The following is an 18359-nucleotide window of genomic DNA, read 5'->3' as shown; positions in this document are numbered from 1 at the left end:
AGGAGGGCGAGTCACATTTATGGCTCCGGAACTCGGGCCCCGAGAGGCTCCGGCACTCCCCCTTCGAGGGGAGGGTTGGTGAATCTTGTGAATGCCATTTGGACGGCCCCGGAGATCTGCGCAGTAGGCTGCAATGAAAAACAGGGTGGACTTTACCAAGAGCAGGGGGGAGGTCTAACTCTACTGTCACCGGGTTGATTACCCGCTTGATTTTGAATGGCCCTAAGAACTTAAAAGCCAATTTCCTAGACGGTTGTGCCAGAGGCAGGTTTTTTGTTGACAGGTACACGGAGTCCCCCACCTTCAAGTCCCAGACTGGCACATGGCTTTTATCGTACTGTTTCTTATACGCCTCCTTGGCCAGCTTCAGGTTTTCTTGAATGGCTGGCCAACATTGGCTGGGACCTTGCCACCATTGCTCGAAACTTGAGCCCGTCAATCCCTCCCCCCCTGGCAGCATGGGAATCGGCTTTCCCTCATACCCGAACACTGTTGCAAAGGGAGATGCTTTTGTGGAACTGTGAGCGCTGTTGTTGTAAGCGTATTCAGCGAAGGGGAGGAGGTCCACCCAGTCCGACTGGCGTAGGCTCACAAAGCACCGTAGGTACTGCTCTAGCACCCCGTTCACTCTCTCAGTCTGTCCGTCCGTCTGGGGGTGATAGGCAGAACTTAGCCCCTGTTCCATCCCTAGTAACTTACAAAACTCCCGCCAGAAGGTGGCAACGAACTGAGGCCCCCTGTCACTTATGACCTTGTCAGGGATGGAGTGATGTTTGGCCACGTGGTCGAAAAATAAAGTCGCTAGTTTCTTGGCCGTGGGTAATTGGCTGCAGGGGATGAAGTGGGCTTGTTTTGAAAACGTGTCCACCACCACCAGTATGACTGTTTTCCCCCGGGAGGGGGGTAGCTCGACTATGAAGTCCATGGACACCATGGCCCATGGCCGTTTTGCTGTTTCCAGAGGCTGTAGGAGTCCCGGGGGTTTCCCCCCCCTCCTTTTTGCCATCACACACACCGGGCAACCAGCTACAAAGTCCGACACATCCTTCTTTAGGGACGGCCACCAGAACTGCCGGTGCACCAAGTGCAAGGTTTTTACATAGCCGAAGTGCCCAGCTAATTTGGAGCAGTGACATAGTTGGAGAATTTCTTTCCTTAATATTTCCGGGATGTACAGTTTCTCCCCCTTGTACCAAAGAGCGTCTTTTCTTTTCTGCAACCCCTCCGGCCGCCCACCTCCCTCCCGTTCGGCCTCTAGGGTGATTCGTTCTTTGCTTAGCCCGCTCAATTCCTTTTTCCTCTGCGAGCGGGTAGTGACCATAGCCGCCACTTGTGTGGGGGGGATCAGGGAATCTACCACTTCCTCTCTCTGGCTCTCATGCTGTGGGAGCCTGGACAGGGCGTCTGCTAGGAAATTGCGGGTCCCCGGGATGTGTTTCAGGGTGAAGTCGAATCTGGAGAAGAAGCCCGCCCACCTGATTTGCTTTTCACTCAATTTTCTTTTCCCTGTTAGTGCCTCTAGATTTTTGTGGTCCGTCCATATCTCAAAGGGCACCCTGGCTCCCTCCAACCAGGACCTCCAAGTTTTCAGTGCAAACATGACAGCGAAAGTCTCTTTGTCCCACACTGACCAGTTCCTCTGCTCCTCCGAGAACTTTCGCGAAATGTAAGCGCAGGGTCTCAGCTTCCCCTCCTCATCCCTCTGCATGAGAATGGCTCCTACGGCGACGTCGGAGGCGTCGCATTGGACCACAAACCCCTTCCGCTCATCTGGGTGGCTTAAGACCGGCTCGCTTGTGAACAGTTGTTTAAGCCGGTCGAAAGCCGCCTGACAAGTCGGTGTCCAATTCAGCCTGGCCCCTGGTCGCTTTGCCTCCTCCCCCTTCCCCTTCGTCTTCAGGAGGTCTGTTAGGGGCAGAGCGATCTGGGCGAACCCCTCAATGAATGTCCTATAGAAATTGGAGAATCCGAGGAAACTTTGGAGCTGTCTACGTGTCCTCGGGGGGGCCCACTCTAGAACTGCCTGAACTTTGGCTGGATCCATGGCCAACCCGTCCCCAGACACCCGGAAGCCCAAATAGTCTAGTTCCGTGCGGTGGAACTCGCATTTAGACAGCTTGGCGTAGAGCTGGTGCTTCAGCAGGGTGGCCAGCACTTCCCTCACTAGTTTCACATGGGATTGTTCGTCTTGCGAATAAATAATGATGTCATCAAGGTACACCACCACCCCCTTGTACAGAAATTCCCGCAATACATCATTTATGAAATTCATGAACACCCCAGGTGCCCCTTGCAATCCAAACGGCATGACTAAATATTCAAATTGCCCCATCGGGGTGTTGAACGCCGTTTTCCACTCATCCCCCTCCTTGATGCGCACTCGGAAGTACGCGTTCCGCAGGTCAAGCTTTGTGAAAATCTTCCCCCCCGCCACCGTGCTTAGCAAATCTTTGATGAGGGGGATGGGGTAGGCGTTTGACATGGAAATCGCGTTAATCCCACGAAAATCCGTGCAAAGCCTAAGACTGTGGTCCTTTTTCTTTCTAAACAACACGGGGGCCGCGTGGGGGGCCGTCGCGGGTCTGATGAACCCCCTTTTCAAGTTCAAGTCTAGGAATTTTCGCAGCTCCTTCTTCTCAGCCCACCCCATTTGGTAGAGCTTGGCCCTGGGAAGGCTTTCCCCGGGGATTAGTTCTATCGCACAGTCTGTGCTCCTGTGGGGGGGTAGCTGGTTGGCCTCCCGCTCACTAAATACCTCCATCAGGTCGCGGTAGGCGTCCGGGACATGGTGCACCTCTTCCACCAGGACGCACGCCCTCTCCCGAGCGGCTGGCGCTCGTGGCCCCCATGCTGCCTGCCAAAGGTGCTGGTTGCAACTTGGGTCGGGAAATCTGATGGTCTGGGCTCTCCAGCGGATGAGGGGCTCGTGCTTTTCCAACCACCCCACTCCCAGGACCACGGGGTAGCCGCAGGCGGGCGCGATCACAAACGTCTCTGAGTCCCAGTGATCCTCAATCCCCAGGGGGCACGGCTCAGTCTCTTGCGTGCAGGGTTCCCCCCCCATTACTGACTCATCCATCTGTTCAAAGTGCATGGGGTGGGGCAGTTGTAAGCGTTTCAATCCCAGAGCCTCCACCACCTTGGGGGAAATCAGCTCTCTATTACAGCCCGAGTCTATGAGGGCCCGGATCTGTAGGAACCTTTTTAGCTTTGGGTTCAACAATTTGACCACTATAAAGTACAACCTTCCCGTGGGTCTCACCGTGAGCGGTGCCTCCTCTCGGTCGACCTGCTGGTTGGCACCGTTCAAAGCAGGTCGGCGTCGTTTCCCGCCGGCTCCTCTTCCCACGCCAGCTCGGCCAGCTCCTCTGACAGACGCACCTCCTCCTCTTGTAGGTCGTCTTGCACCAGGAGCGCGCTGCTCTTCGCCGCGTCCTTAGGGCGGCCGGTGGTTTTCTTGGGGCCGGGGGTGCCCGGGCGGGTGGCTCCCTGCGGTGGGGCGGCCCCGGTGGCTGATTGGGGGCAGCCGGAGGCTAGATGGTTGGGGTCCCCACACCGAAAACAACGTCGGGGCCCCCCCGGGGCAGCCATTGCCTGCTTCTTGACTTTAGGTGGCTCAGCCTTCCCGGGGCTTGCTTTCGGCGTTCCCCTGCCGGCGGCCAGTGCTTGGCGCAGCATCGCCACTCGTTTCAGGTTGGTCTCCACCTCCCCCGCCAGCTGAATCCACCCCACCAGGGTATCGGGGCGGGCTTGCGTGAGCGCTCTATCCAGGATGCTCGGGTTCAGCCCATTGGTGAAGTGCTCGATCTTCATCACCTCGTTCCAGTTCCGAGCCCGGGCGGCGTTGGCCTGGAAGTCGGCCGCGTACTCCCGGATGGATCGGGTCCCTTGCTTCATGTTCCGCAGCGCCGCCAGCGCTCGGGTTTCTTGCAGGGGGTCCTCGTACTGGGTCAGCAGGGCCTGCACGAAAGTGTTTACGAAATGGAGGACCGGGCTGTTGGTTTCGCATAGGCTCACATACCACTTCTTCGCTGCGCCCCGTAGCTTCGACCCGAGGTAGTCCACGCGGCTCATCTCATCGGGGAATGAGTCCCCCCAGTAGTGCATGTAGCTGTTTGCTTGGATCGCGAAGTAGTTCACTTCCTCCGGGTCCCCGTCGAACGTGGCGTCCAGCTCCCGGCCCCCTCCAGGTCTCTTTGTCTGACCGGGGCAGGGGGGGGCGCCGCTGGGGCTTGCGGGGCTGCTCCGGGTGGAGGAGCGGCGGGGCCCTGTCGAGCCGGGGGTCCCCGCGGACCCGCCGGGGCTGGCTGTTGCTGGCGAGCCCCGGTCACCCCCAGCGCTCTGCCCAGCTGCGCGGTCAGGGTCTGCATCTGGTCCTTTAGGTCTCTCACCGCCCCGTCGATCTCCCTGCGGACCATCGCGCGAAACGTCTCGTACTCCTCATCGGTCTGGTCCTTGGGGCTCGCCCCTCCGTCCTCCGCTCCGCACTCGGCCCCTTCGCTTCCACTCTCGAGGTCCTGCGCCCCCGCGGCGCTGGCGCCTTCGCTCGCCTCGCCCGGGTGGACGGCGGCGGCCTCGGCCAGTTGGACCCGCTTGGTGTGGCGGGTCATGATCGCCTCCCGACGGACCGGGGCTTGATCCATCAGCGTAGTGGAGGTTCTTGGCTGGTATTGCCGTGGGGTCGCCACCAGCTGAAACTGTGGAGGGGAGGCCGCGGTCCTTCTGGCAGTATGGATGTGCCAGGGTGTCTCGGCCCCCTCCACTCTGGTTGGGAATCCTCCATTCTCCGGAGACTGTTCGGACATCGCCTTTTCAGTTGCCGGAAAGGTTGAACTCCAAGATAGGGAGTCCTTCAAAATGTCAAGTCGGCTGAATTCAATAACGAGTCTCTTGATAAAGTAGCAAGTTTATTGTAATCAGAACTGTGGACCATGGCAGAGATTGAAGGACTGAAACACATATGCACTAATCCAGTATTTAAAGTATGAATCTAAAGGATTCCTACGGGGGGCAATCTATGCAACACATCTTCACACTAGGATGCTACTTCTTTCGTTCCCAGACCGAAGTCTTGACACCCCATACTCCCCACAGAGAACAAGGCTGGGAAGGCGCCACTATCTTGTTCACAGGTTAGCATTTCAAAGCAGGTTACACAACAAAGGCATTTCTAGAGAGGGGGCAGGAGAGTGAGCTAGCAGCCCCCGGTGTACACTGTAAAGTACCCAGACTCCTTCACTTCAGAACCAACCTTAATACAGATATTGAGTAACCCATAGCAGACTTGACAGTATGGTGAACTCTCCACCGGCCATCGAAATAGAGGGGCACCAAAGAAGAGGTACAAGGACTCCTTGAAGAAATCCCTTGGCACCTGTCGCATCAACCATCACCAGTGGTCTGACCTAGCCTCAGATCGCAAAGCATGGAGGCACACCATCCACCAGGCTGTCTCTTCCTTTGAGAACGCACGCATAGCTGGTCTTGAGGACAAAAGGAAACTGAGGAAGAATCACACTGCTACAGCACCAACCCTAAATCAGACTTTTCCCTGCAGCCACTGTGGCCAGACCTGCCCAGTACAGTTACTGGCTTAAGCTCAGCGGAACTGCTTATGGGTAGGAGGCTTAACACACTACTAGACCGCATGCACCCGGACTGGGCCCTAAACCTACAGAAGGTACCAGAGACGGTCCAGGCACCCAGATGTTTTAACACAGGGAACCTGGTGTTTGCTAAAAACTTTGGGGGGGGGGCAGCATGGATACTGGCCCGAGTGTCCAGAGTCCTGGGGGTGGTAATGTATGAGGTGACATCAGAGGGGGGATTCACAATGAGGCGACATGTGGACCAGTTGCAATCACGTGAGGCACCAGAGGGCGGGGAGGTGAGCCCAGATGACCCACTGACTGACATCCTGGAGTCGGAGACAACAAAAGCAGAAGCCTCTGCTGCCGCAGCTCCACCCGAACATCAGGGGGAACTGGGACATCTGGCTGAACCCGAGACCCAGGAAGAACCTGAAACGCCAGCCAAGGCACCAACGTCATCGTACCCCTTCTTGCAGCACCCGAGGTCACAACCGCTCCCCCGGCAGCCCCAGCACTCAGATGGTTGACATGTGAGCACCGCAAGCCTGCTAACTATAGGATTATTTGCAATAAGGCTTGTGAATTTGGGAGTGCAGGATGCTATGTATAAGGTTATAGTATATGATTCCTGCAGGGCTCATTGGAGCCAGGAGAGCAGAGCTTGGGGACTTGGGAACAAGGGACAGCAGGATCCAAATACCTGCTGCCCTACACCAATCACAGGCCCCCTGCCTGTTTGAATGAACCAATGGCATGCTTGCACGGGAACCTGGAGTTGTATATAGGCTTGGCCCACGGGCCCATTCACAAATCTTGTTAGTGCAGTCATCTAACATGCTGCCTCTAATGAAGAGCTGTTATCACTGTTCTCTCGGCTCCTCGATGCTTTGAACCCACTATATTACACATCCACAAGAAAGGGGAGTGTGTTCATGCCTGAAGGGGAAGGAAGCAGATGGAAAGTGTGCGATGTGCAGCGATGCCAAGATAAAAATCATTTAAAGTGAATTAGCAGAACATTTTAACAATCCGATGGCAAACAATAATAATCCCAATTCCAATTGCTGGCTACTTTTATGGGGAGGGGGGAGAGGGCAAGACAACTGTAAATAGAAGAGGAGGTTGCCAGCCAGATGGAAACCATCACTGTCCTCAGCCAAAAGCCTAGCAGAACATCTCTGCCTTGCAGGCCCTGCAGAATTGCATCAGATCTTTCAGGACCCAGATGGTGTTTGTGGCCAGCAGGGCTTTTTTTGTAGCAGGGACTGCTTTGCATATTAGACCACACACCTCTGATGTAGCCAATCCTCCAAGCACTTACAGTAGGCTCTGTAAGAAGAGCCCTGTAAGCATTTGGAGTATTAGCGACAGGGGGGGGGGGGTGTAGCCTAATATGCAAAGGAGTTCCTGCTACAAAAAAAAGCCCTGGTGGCAGGCAAAATGTTCAAAGGGGAATCGCTAGTGAGACCAGCCATGCAACTTCCTCTCACCCAAAACAGCAGACTTTGCAATCCTAACCAGAGTTACCCTCTTATAAAGCCACTGATTTCAGTGGACTTATAACGTTCCTCCGAACTGCATTGCAATACAGTCAAATAATGCAATACATTTTTTTTTTTTGCTGAATGTTTGTTGTTGTTGTTGGGGAGGTCAGATAATAGGGAGGGAGACCAGGAACAGCTGTGGGAAAGAAGCATGAGCACATCTAAGGCACAAAGCATTTGCTCTACGGGTCGTACAACAAAACAATCACATTTCCTCTCCATTTGCAATCAACCTACAGTTTGTATAGTCACTTTCTAAGAGGATATTTGACTGCAAACTGAATCTCACCTCGGTGAAGTTCAAAAAATCCATGGCAATGGGAATAATGGCAGCAACCCTCTTGTCAACGGCTGCAGTCAGCCAAGTGGTCCATCCGTTCTGCCAGGAGGAAAAAAACAAGGGGAGAAAAACATTAAAGATTCTGGAGGAGAAGAGATGACACAGCGACTATTTGGGATTCGTAGAGTGGCATGCAGCAATAAAGCCATGCGGCAATGCTCAATGTGCTGACTCATGCCACACACGTACCATGACAACACCTGTCAATGTGAACTTGGTAATCTTTTTCTGATATGTTTTCTTCATGTAGTCTGTGACAGTGTCCATGGCTCTCACAGCGGCCTGCAGAGATAAAACAAGAAGAATTGAAGAAGAAGAATTGCAGATTTATACCCCGCCCTTCTCTCTGAATCAGAGACTCTGAGCGGCTTACAATCTCCTATATCTTCTTCTCCATCAACAAACATCCTGTGAGGTGGGTGGGGCTGAGAGGGCTCTCACAGCAGCTGCCCTTTCAAGGACAACCTCTGCCAGAGCTACGGCTGACCCAAGGCCATTCCAGCAGGTGCAAGTGGAGGAGCGGGGAATCAAACCCGGTTCTCCCAGATAAGAGTCCGCGCACTTATCCACTACACCAAACAAGACAGTAGCCTCCTGGGAGGGGGGAACAGGAGATGTTGCACAGAGGTTGCCTAGGTCCCCAATGACTGAAAGAAATGTCCTGTCAAGACCCCAGCAGTTCAAGAAAGATAAACAGTCCACTTCATAAATGGCAGTTTATTCCCTTCTGGCAGTTCTGGAGGCAAAACAGGTTTTGCAAAGAGTGGCAGACAGTCCCCGGAACCCCCTTATATATTCTAGTATAACAGTTATATTCTCAAGCAGAAGTGGGAAGCGCAAAGCAGGAACAAAGTGCAGTTATTCTATGATCCCTTCCCCAACTGTCCAGTCCCCTCTTCTTGCAGATGTTTCTTAATCAGCCGTTTGACCTTGGGTTCCCTAGGCCGGCAGAAAAAGTCTTGGCAACTCATAGATAAGCAAGACAGAGCGGCAAAGTGTAGTGAGCAAAATAGAAAAAAACCCCAGTGGAATGTGTGTGAACATGGCAAGGCACTTGACAACTCCATCCCTTTCAATATAGGGCCCTATGTTATGCAACATCTAGATCAGGGGTGTCGAACTCATTTGTTACGAGGGCTGGATCTGACACAAATGAGACCAGGTTGGGCCGGGCCACGTCAGGTTGGGCCGAGCCATGTTGGGCCAGGCCATGTGTGTACCTATTTAAGATTAGGTAGCAGAGATACAGATTTTATAAAGATCACAGCCAAACACAAATATATGTTTATTTTTTTAAAAAACTGAAAACATTAACACTCACTGGTCTTAAAGATGTTTCCTTTGTATTTCTCCCATGGGATCCAGAAAACTGGGCAAAGGAAGTTCTGACTCTTTCCTTCCTTCCCCAGGGGACTGGGGGAGGAGGAGCCTCAGCCAATAGAAGGAAGAGAGGCTTGGCTCAGTAGCTCCACTGTGCAACTGAGAGAGCCTGGCAAAGCAAGCTATTCCTCCCCCCTTCCTCCCCAAGATGGGGGAGAGGTAACCCATTTCTCTTGAAATGCCAGTTGCTTTAATTCTTTGCACATGTTGATGATTTGCACATGTCTTGTGAAGGCCGGCTGGTACCATGATCCCACTGTGTATTCTTCCTGGAGTGTCTGGACATGTTCACTTTTTATCTAATCCTCATTCCTACCTGCCCATAACACAAGATTATCTGGGAAACTAAGGGCTGCAGGCAGCTCCAGGTTTTATCACACTCTGGGGTGCACTGGCTACTTAACCTACCCGGGGACACTATGGTGGGCTGCTCCTCGGTTTGGTTAGACTGCAAGCACAGTGACTACTGCGTCCTCACCTTTTTCTCAAGAAGATATGGTGGCTGTTAAGGAGGTGGAGGCAGCAGTTACATGAAAGTGTTCCTTAATACCTCCTGATGTGTTAATGACTGACCATGTGATTCACCTGTTCAAATGGCCCAGCCATGTCACAGGGGGATCAAACAAATTTTGTCTTCCTATTCCATCCCTGAACACAATTCTCTGAAGAGGCATAGTGTAGGAAAGGCATTCTCAACGAAGTGTCCATGGGTTCCATAGCACATGCCAATGCCTTTCTTGGCACCTGCCAAGTGATTTTGGAAAGTTGGCATGGCCACATGCAGTTTTTCTGAAACAAGGTCTTTGATTGGCCATTGAAGATTTTTAAATTATTGTTTTGACAGTGGCAGCACCTGTTGCAGCACAAGTATCTTCATTCTGCAATTGAATGTAAGCTGAGGGAGCCATTTTTGTGGCTGGCTCCACCTCCTGCAGCAGCCATTTTGTGACAGCCATTTTGTGCTTAGGCCTATTACACTGTGTCAGAATTTTAAACGTGCTCACAGGTTCAAAAAACCTGGGGATCCGTGACTTAGGGGGACAGACAAACTCAAGTACTTGTGAAAGAGACAGTACATTTTCTGGATTCAATAGCCAGCATTTGAGGGGACAAAGGTGAATGTTACCTTGACCATCGGGAATTGCACAAGCCACTCTGGTGGTACAGAAGAGTCATTGATAAACCTCCACCATGAATATGCCATTATATCGTATTCTTTAATATTCTTCCAGCCTAAAGGGTGGTTCTGAAACAAAAGGAATGAAAGGAACAGACAGCCCAGATCACTTTTGGCAAAATGAACTGGCTACTCCTAATTGAATAGTTGACTGGACACTGGGCTAGTTGCCAGCAAACCCCACTGCCTGGCCCTTTTTTGCTTTGAAACTAAAGCCCATCCATATTGAAGCCCTTCCATACTTACGTAGAAGGTGAGTGGCTGGACGGGAACCGTGTTCAGCACAGCCAAGGCCCTGCAGAGAGACCATCGTGACTTTCCTTGTGACTATAAATTGAGCTTTCAGCCTATTGACTGGAGAAGTCTTTTCAATAAGAAAGGCAGTTGAAAGCAAGATAACCTGAACTGACAAGGAATTTCAACTATGTACTGCTTAAGATCCTACACGCAGGGAATGGAAGCCACCCCCAAAAAACTATTGTCCCCACCAGCTGTGTGTCTGAGAGTGTCTGACTGGCCAAGGTCACCCAATCCAAACTTTGAGTCTGCCAGTGGAGTTAGCCTGACAGTGTCACCACCACAGCATGGCATTGTCCAGGACTTTTGTCGAGTAGGAATGCACAGGAACACAGTTCTGGCTGGCTTGGTGCAGGGTGTGTAGCCTAATATGCAAATGAGCCCCTGCTGGGCTTTATCTACAATAGGCCCAGTGTGAAACAATGGTGACATCAGGGGTGTGGCCTAATATGCAAATGAGTTCCTGCTGGGCTTTTTTTGGATCTCTGTATGTTAGTGTAATAGGAGAAGAAAATGCTGTCTTTTGTAGCATTTTCTGTTTCCAAGGTCTAGTTTTGTAAGCCATTATCATGTCCAAAGATGGCAAAAAAGACAGAAGAGGATTTGAAAGACTTTAAGGATTTTGAGTCCTTAGCCAAAAATAAGCTCATATTTCAGGAGTTAACATTGAGAGAAAGAAAGGCCAAGCTTTGTGGAATATCTGTAAATTTTGGAGAGACAGAAAACCTTACTATGGCTTTAAATAGATGGCTGAGCCAGATTCTTCTCACAGAAGGAGAAGCAGAGTCTTCCCAAAAGATATTTACCTCTATCTTCCGTCTAAACATTTCCAAAAAGGCTCCTGATAACGTTTCCGCAGACATTGTTGTTGAATTTAAACAACTATAGATGACGAACAAACTTTTTAAAATTGCCAGGGAAAAACAGGGACTGTGCCTTGAAAACACAATAGTTTTTTTTTATTTCCTGATATTCCAGCTGAAGTAATTAATGCAAGGAGGAGACTGAGAGAAGCAATGAAGATTCTATGTGATAAAGGAATTCGGTATAGATGGTTACCGCTAGGCCATCTAGTGATCAATATGGAAAATCAAACTTTTACTGCATATGATGAGGCATCAGGCAAGGAATTAATAGATAATGCAACTAAACAAAAGACTGGAAGAGTTTGAATTGGGAAATTATGTTTTCTTGAAGAGAAGTTGAGAGCAATAAATAGGAGAATATGTATATAGTTACAAGATAGGATAAAGATATGATAAATGGGAATGAAAAATGGAAACTGAACTGTTAAAGCCAATGGATTAGCAAGACCTCCAACTGTAGAAATTTTTCTGTAGCACCCAGTTCTGGAGGTTACCCTCTCTAGCTTTCCTTTGTAGGCATGAGAGAAGATACTTAAAGTTTTTTAAAAAGTTAAGTGTGTAAAGATAAAAGTCCGTGAAAGAAGTAAAGAAGTTTTGGAAACAAAAAGAAAAAAATATAATTATAATTAAAATAAGAATTAGGATAAGTGGTATGAGGATTGGTTGAGACCGAGTAAAGAAAGGTAATAAGATAAAGAGGAAGGAGTTTATTTATCTGTTAGTATTCAGTTTGATTGGTAGAAGACAATAAGCAAAAACGAAGCGTATTTATATGAGATGTATAAATATGTTGATATATGCACACTTAATAAAATATTAATTTTAAAAAATCATGTCCAAAGAAGTCCTCCTTAGCCTTTGTTCACAGGGACGGTGCTCCGACCCCTTCCTCATAAAGCAACATGATTCAGAGTCAGAGTCATGTCCTGGGCTGGCAAAGTACAAAGAGGGGTATCCTATGAGAAAGGATCCTATATTGGATCTTCTATAAAATGGCAAGGGACATGTGGGCAGCTGTCTAACCACTCTGTCACACCAGCGTTTTCCTTTGAGGAGGAAGGGGCGATGGTTTCCCTGCCAATTCTTCCCTCGCATCAAAGAGAAACTCTCTGTCCGGGGCAGTGATGCTCTGTATGCTTGGTGCTTGGGAGTGGGGGCACAGTGGGAGGGCTTCTAGTATCCTGGCCCCACTGGTGGACCTCCTGATGGCACCTGGTTTTTTTTTTTTTGGCCACTGTGTGACACAGAGTGTTGGACTGGATGGGCCATTGGCCTGATCCAACATGGCTTCTCTTATGATCTTATGTTATGTTCTTAAAGACAACTATGACTATGCTCTTACTGAGGATTTACCGACACACAGTTGGCGATTATTAATTAATTAAAATCAGTTTACATTTCCATTAAACATTATATTAAAATAAAATAAAATGGCATTTATTAATTAAATTTTTAACTAAAAATAAACACAGATGTGGTTCTGGCCATTGCTTTTTCTTAAGTTTTGATCTTGGGGGTTGAACCTGGGACCTTCTGGCTGGCGAACAGAGACTTTTCCACTGAGCCCCAATCCCTCTCTTCACGCCCCTTCATTGCTTGGAACTCAGTATTTAGTGTTGCCTTAGTGTCTAAAGACTTTCAGTGAAATCCTGAGCTGCCACACTCTTTAAAAAAAACTTAAACATTATTAATTCTTTCCCCTCTTTTTAAATAACATAAACAATAACAAAAAAACAAACTACATCATATAAAATTTAGGATTGTACTGTTGGACTGGGAGACCCAGCTTCAAATCCCCAATCATAAAGAGGTTAAAATGGATGAGAGAAGAGAGCCGTGTATATGACTCTCACTTCCTTGGAGGACAGGAGGGGGAAATGCAAGGAATAACTAAATAAATAGATAGATGTATCTTTCTTGGGTGCTTCATGCATGTTCTGGTGATTCATTCTCACATGGCAGGGTGGGGGGGGGGGGTGCCATGGCAAAAAAAAAATGCAATCCTAAATTAGAATGAGCAGTTTCTGGTCATTCAGTGGGTCATTTTACGTACGATTTAGTTATAATTGGTAAATATGGAATTTTAAGGTTTCCTTTCTCATACAGGATTGTTTCCGATGCTGCAGTTTTTCCGGAATTGATTATCAAGAGGCAGGATTCCCCAATTTTAGTTCTATTGGGAATAATTATATCCAGTACATGTGACCAAACCGGTTTGTCCACTTCAGTTTCTGGAAAGAGAAACAGAGATCTCAGAACAGAGCTCCTCTGTATTCCCTCTAAACCACACCCTCCTGCAGAAGTCACCCCTTTCTACCAGAAGGTGGGCGAGTATTGAGTACTGAGCCTGTGTGGCCCTGTATCGAGCGGGAGGAGAAGGAACGACTGAAGCGGAGGTTTAGGGCAACTTCAAGAGCAGCTTCAAGAGCCCCGTGGTGCAGAATGGTAAGTTGTAGTACTGCAGTCCAAGCTCTCTGCTCATGACCTGAATTCGATCCTGGCAGAAGCTGGGTTCAGGTAGCCAGCTTAAGGGTGACTCAGCCTTCCATCCTTCTGACGTCAGTAAAATGAGTACCCAGCTTGCTGGGGGGAAAGTGTAGATGACTGAAGAAGGCTACGCCAAACCACCCTGTGAAAAAGTCTGCCATGAAAACGTCGTGATGCGACGTCACCGCAGAGTCGGATATGACTGGTGCTTGCACAGGGGACCACCTGTACCTTTTAAAGAGTAGCTTCAGAAAACTGCAACACTTCCCTCCAGAAGCAGCAAAGACCTTGGAGGGCAGCTTTATGTGGAAACGGAGCCACCGAAGCTGAGATTTCAAGCGACTTCCAAGGCAGCTTATTGCAAAGTTGCTCCTTCTAAGGCAAGAAAGACCTGACGCCTTTCAGGAGTTAGAGGAAGCATCTCTGTAAAATTTTGTTCTTCATTTTGGTGGGGGTCTTGCTGCTGAACCCTTGTCAACTAGGTTCTGCAGAGTAGGGTTGCCAGACCCTCCCCAGTGGGGATCCCCTGTCACCGAGTCCTGCCCCCACAGCCATGGGTCAGCTGGTCACTGGCAGGACCTACTTGGAGAAAGGCCCAGGCATAGTCTTTCAGCGGGCAGTCTTGTACACCCCTGATCACAGTCATTGTTGGCAAGGTGGAGGGTTGGATTGGATGCATCCTGTCCATTCACCTTCCTGCTCAGCAAAAGGCTTATGGGGATTCAAAGACAGGAGCCAGGGTGCCTTGGGTTCTCCACAGGGCCAGCCCTAGACTGTCTGCCACCCGAAGTGTGGATAAATTCTGGCGTCCCCCCATACTTATTACATCACTGAGTCACATGGGGGGGGTTTGCCCAATTTGCACCCCCAGGAGACCAGCTCCCAACCTTTCTGACACCAGGGACCGATTTTGAGGAAGACGTATTTTCCATGGACCAGTGGGGGGGGGCGGCGGGTTGGCACTGGAGTTTTGGTCCCCCAGGCTGCCCCCCATCCTTGCCCATCCCTACCCCCATGGAGGTCTTTAAATTGGGGAGACTGGGGTAAAGAGACCAGGTGGCAGAAGGCCAACCTGCTTCCCTCTCCCATTTAAAGACCCCCGCTGATCAACTGATTGGCAGGGATCTATAAATGAGAGATGGTCACAGCAGTGCTGCCCCTTCTGCCAGCCCAGGACCCAGGTGGATGAAAGAGTGTGGCTTCCTCCCCTACAAGGGGTGGAAGCTTTGGAGCGAGTCCTGGGTGGATGGAAGGGGCTGCGGGGGGCTTCTCTGCTTTGCTGCAAGGCTGCCTCCCCTTGCAGGAAAGGAGAGAGGCTGCACTGCCTCTTTTCTCCACCCGGGTTCCAGGTGGGCAGGGGTGGCGCAGTACATCTCCCTTGCTCTGCATCCCAGTTGCTAGCAGGCCACAAACCAGTCTGCAGCCCAGTGGTTGGGGACCCCTGCTCTAGGCAATCACCTAGTTTGCCTTGTGGCAGGGTGTCACGGCTGGGGCCGGGTCAGGCAAAGTCCAGAGGCAGTCCGAGGTCTGTAGCCAGTAAGCAGGAGGGTCCGAGGCGCCAAATCCGAATCACTGTAGAAGTATCGCAGGTCCGAGGTCCAGAAGCCGAGGTCAGGGAGTCCAGAAGTCCAAAGCCAAAGTCAGGGAGTCAGGAACCAAAGTCAAGCCGGAGTGGATGCTAGAATGTCAGGGAGATGACTAGTTGCTTCCACAAAGCTTCCTCCCAAAGCCCACAGCTATATAGCCCTCTGCTGGCTGTTGCCCGTTTGGGCTAATTGCTGGCTCAGGGAGGCAGCCAGGATCCTGTTACAACTCAACTTCCTCTGAAGGGTCCCCAGCACCCATGACACTATCCCCCCCCCCAGGGCCCCCCTCCGTCGAGGGACCTGGAAGGTCGGGGTGGTCGTTGTGGAACCGGTGCACCAAGTCCGGGGCATGAAGATTGTCCTCGGGCTCCCAAGACCGGTCTTCTGGGCCGTAACCCTCCCAGTCCACCAGGTACTGGAGGCCTCCACGATGGTACCGGGAGTCCAGGATCTGGCGCACCTCATATTCTTCCTCGTCATCCACCAACACTGGTGGTGGCGGCGGTGGGGAAGGAGTCCGAGCTGGGTCAGGGGGTGCAGCCGGAACAAGGAGGGAGCGATGAAACACGGGGTGAATGCGGAGGTGGGGTGGCAACTGGAGCCTGAAGGCAACGGGGTTTATTTGTTCCACGACGGGGTAGGGTCCAATGAACCGTGCATCCAGCTTGTGAGACCGACCAGGCCGGCGCAGGTAGCGAGTTGAGAGCCATACCTGATCCCCCGGCTGCACTGGAGGGCCTTCTTGCCTCTTTCGGTCCGCAGCCCGTTTATATGCCTCCTTGGCTTGCTGTAGCTGCTCTCGGAGCAAGTCTTGGCTGGCACGGAGTTCTTGCAGGTAGGCATCGACGGCGGGGACATTCGTGGGTGCTAGGATCGCTGGGAAGAACCGAGGGTGGTACCCGTAGGTTGCAGCAAACGGGGTCATTTGGGTGGATGAATGGACCGCGTTGTTGTATGCAAACTCCGCTAGGGGCAATAGAGTGGTCCAGTCATCCTGCTGGTAACAGGTGTAACAGCGGAGATATTGCTCTAGCGTGGCATTGGTGCGCTCTGTCTGGCCATCTGTCTGTGGGTGGTAGGCCGAGGACAGGTGCACTCGAGTACCCAGGCTGGAATGGAGGGCTTGCCAGAACCGAGAGGAGAACTGAGGGCCCCGATCGGAGATCAGATGGGCTGGGAGTCCATGCAGACGAAAGATGTGTTGCAGGTAAAGCTGGGCCGTCTCCTGAGCTGTGGGGAGTTTCGGGCACGGAACAAAGTGGGCCATCTTGGTAAATAGGTCGACGACCACCCAGATACAAGTCTGACCCTTGGAGCGTGGAAGTTCCGTGATGAAGTCCATCGAGATGGTATCCCAGGGTCCTGAAGATGTGGGCAAGGGCTGCAGCAACCCTGAGGGTTTGGCTGGGATGTCTTTGGCCCGTCGGCAGACGTCACAGGAGCTGACATAGCGGGCAACATCAGCGCGAACTCGTGGCCACCAGAATTCCCTTGTCAGCAAGTGGGTGGTCTTATGCTGTCCAAAGTGCCCGGCGGGTAACGAGTCGTGGGTCAGGCGTAGCACTTCTGCCCGCAAGGGCCCGGGCGGCACATAGAGGCGTTCGCGGTGTAGCAAGAGGCCGCCTCGAGTCGTGAACTCCCCTGTTGGGTCATCTTGGAGAGCCTGGAGGTGTTGCTGGACCCAGGGATCGTTGGCCTGGCTAGCCCGAATGTCCTCCACGAGTGCTGGTGAAGTGGAGGTGGCTGCAAATACTGAGGGCGGCAGGATTGGAGCAGCGGGCGCGGTCTCAGTTGAGGCAGGGGCGTATTCCGGTTTCCGGGAGAGCGCGTCTGCTTTCCGGTTCTGGGTATGGGGGATGTAGGAGATCCGGAAGTCGAAGCGAGAGAAGAATAGGGACCACCGGATCTGGCGCTGGTTGAGACGGCGGGTGGTCTGGAGGTGTTCCAAGTTCCGGTGATCGGTGAGCACTTGAACAGGGTGGCGAGCCCCTTCGAGGTAATGTCGCCAAACCTCAAACGCCGCCTTGATCGCGAGCAACTCCCTCTCCCAGATGGTATAGTTCCTCTCTGCAGCAGTGAGCTGCCGCGAGTAATAGGCGCAGGGCTGTAGTGGCTGGGACGGCTCCTCGCGCTGGGACAGCACTGCTCCCAGGGCCACGTTGGAGGCATCAGCTTCCACCGTAAAGGGAAGCTGGGGGTCGGGGTATCTCAGGAGTGGCCCGGTGGCAAAGCGAGTCTTCAGGGTGGAGAAGGCGTTATCGGCCTCTGGGGACCAGTGGAAGGGTTCTTTGGGGCGGAGTAGTTGAGTCAGGGGTGTGGTCAGGGATGCGTAGGCCGGGATGAATTGCCGATAGTAGTTGGCAAAACCGAGGAACCGCTGCAGGTCTTTGCGATTCTGAGGAGCCTGCCAGGTCAGGACCGCTTCTACTTTTTTCGGGTCCATGAGGATCCCCTGCGGTGACACGATGTGCCCAAGGAACTCGACGGAGCGCAGGTCGAAGTCGCACTTCTCCAGCTTGGCGTAGAGACCATGGGCTCGTAGGCGCTGCAGGACCTGGCGGACGTGCTCGGCGTGCTGGGCAGGATTGCGGGAGTAAATTAGGGTGTCATCCAGGTATATGATCGCGAAGCGGTCGAGCAGGTCCCGGAATATGTCATTCATGAACCTCTGGAAGACAGCGGGGGCATTGGTCAGTCCGAAGGGCATTACCAGGTGCTCGTACTGCCCGTATCGGGTCCCAAACGCGGTCTTCCATTCGTCTCCGGGCCGTATGCGCACCAAATTGTACGCTCCACGGAGGTCCAGCTTGGTGTAGATTTGGGCCCCCTTTAGGCGATCCAAGAGTTCAGGGATCAGTGGTAGAGGGTACCGGTCGCGGATGGTGATCTTGTTCAGGGCCCGGTAGTCATTGCACAGCCGGAGCTCCCCACTTTTCTTCTTCACGAAGAGCACTGGAGCAGATAGGGGAGAGGTTGAGGGTCGGATGAATCCGCGTTTCAGGTTCTTGTCCAGGAAGTCTCGCAGAGCTGCCAACTCCGGCTCCGACATTGGGTACAGACGCCCCACCGGGAGTGGTGCCCCAGGTACCAA

General features: G+C 51.9%; 1 protein-coding gene across 1 annotated transcript in view; it reads right to left on the bottom strand.

Annotated features, from left to right (window-relative positions):
* Positions 1 to 18359, bottom strand: part of LOC132569140 (autocrine proliferation repressor protein A-like) — a 47725-nt gene that overhangs the window by 26978 nt on the left and 2388 nt on the right. The window contains exons 2-6 of the mRNA XM_060235324.1: positions 13249 to 13426; positions 10279 to 10327; positions 9982 to 10101; positions 7665 to 7757; positions 7425 to 7514 (exon numbers count right to left, since the gene is read on the bottom strand). Coding sequence (XP_060091307.1) covers positions 7425 to 7514; positions 7665 to 7757; positions 9982 to 10101; positions 10279 to 10327; positions 13249 to 13426 — 530 coding nt within the window. The remainder of the gene's footprint in view (positions 1 to 7424; positions 7515 to 7664; positions 7758 to 9981; positions 10102 to 10278; positions 10328 to 13248; positions 13427 to 18359) is intronic.

This window comes from Heteronotia binoei, chromosome 3 (genome assembly GCF_032191835.1).
Source record: "Heteronotia binoei isolate CCM8104 ecotype False Entrance Well chromosome 3, APGP_CSIRO_Hbin_v1, whole genome shotgun sequence".
NCBI lineage: Eukaryota > Metazoa > Chordata > Lepidosauria > Squamata > Gekkonidae > Heteronotia > Heteronotia binoei.
The sequence above is the reverse complement of the archived record's forward strand: the minus strand, read 5'-3'. Positions and strand labels throughout refer to the sequence as shown.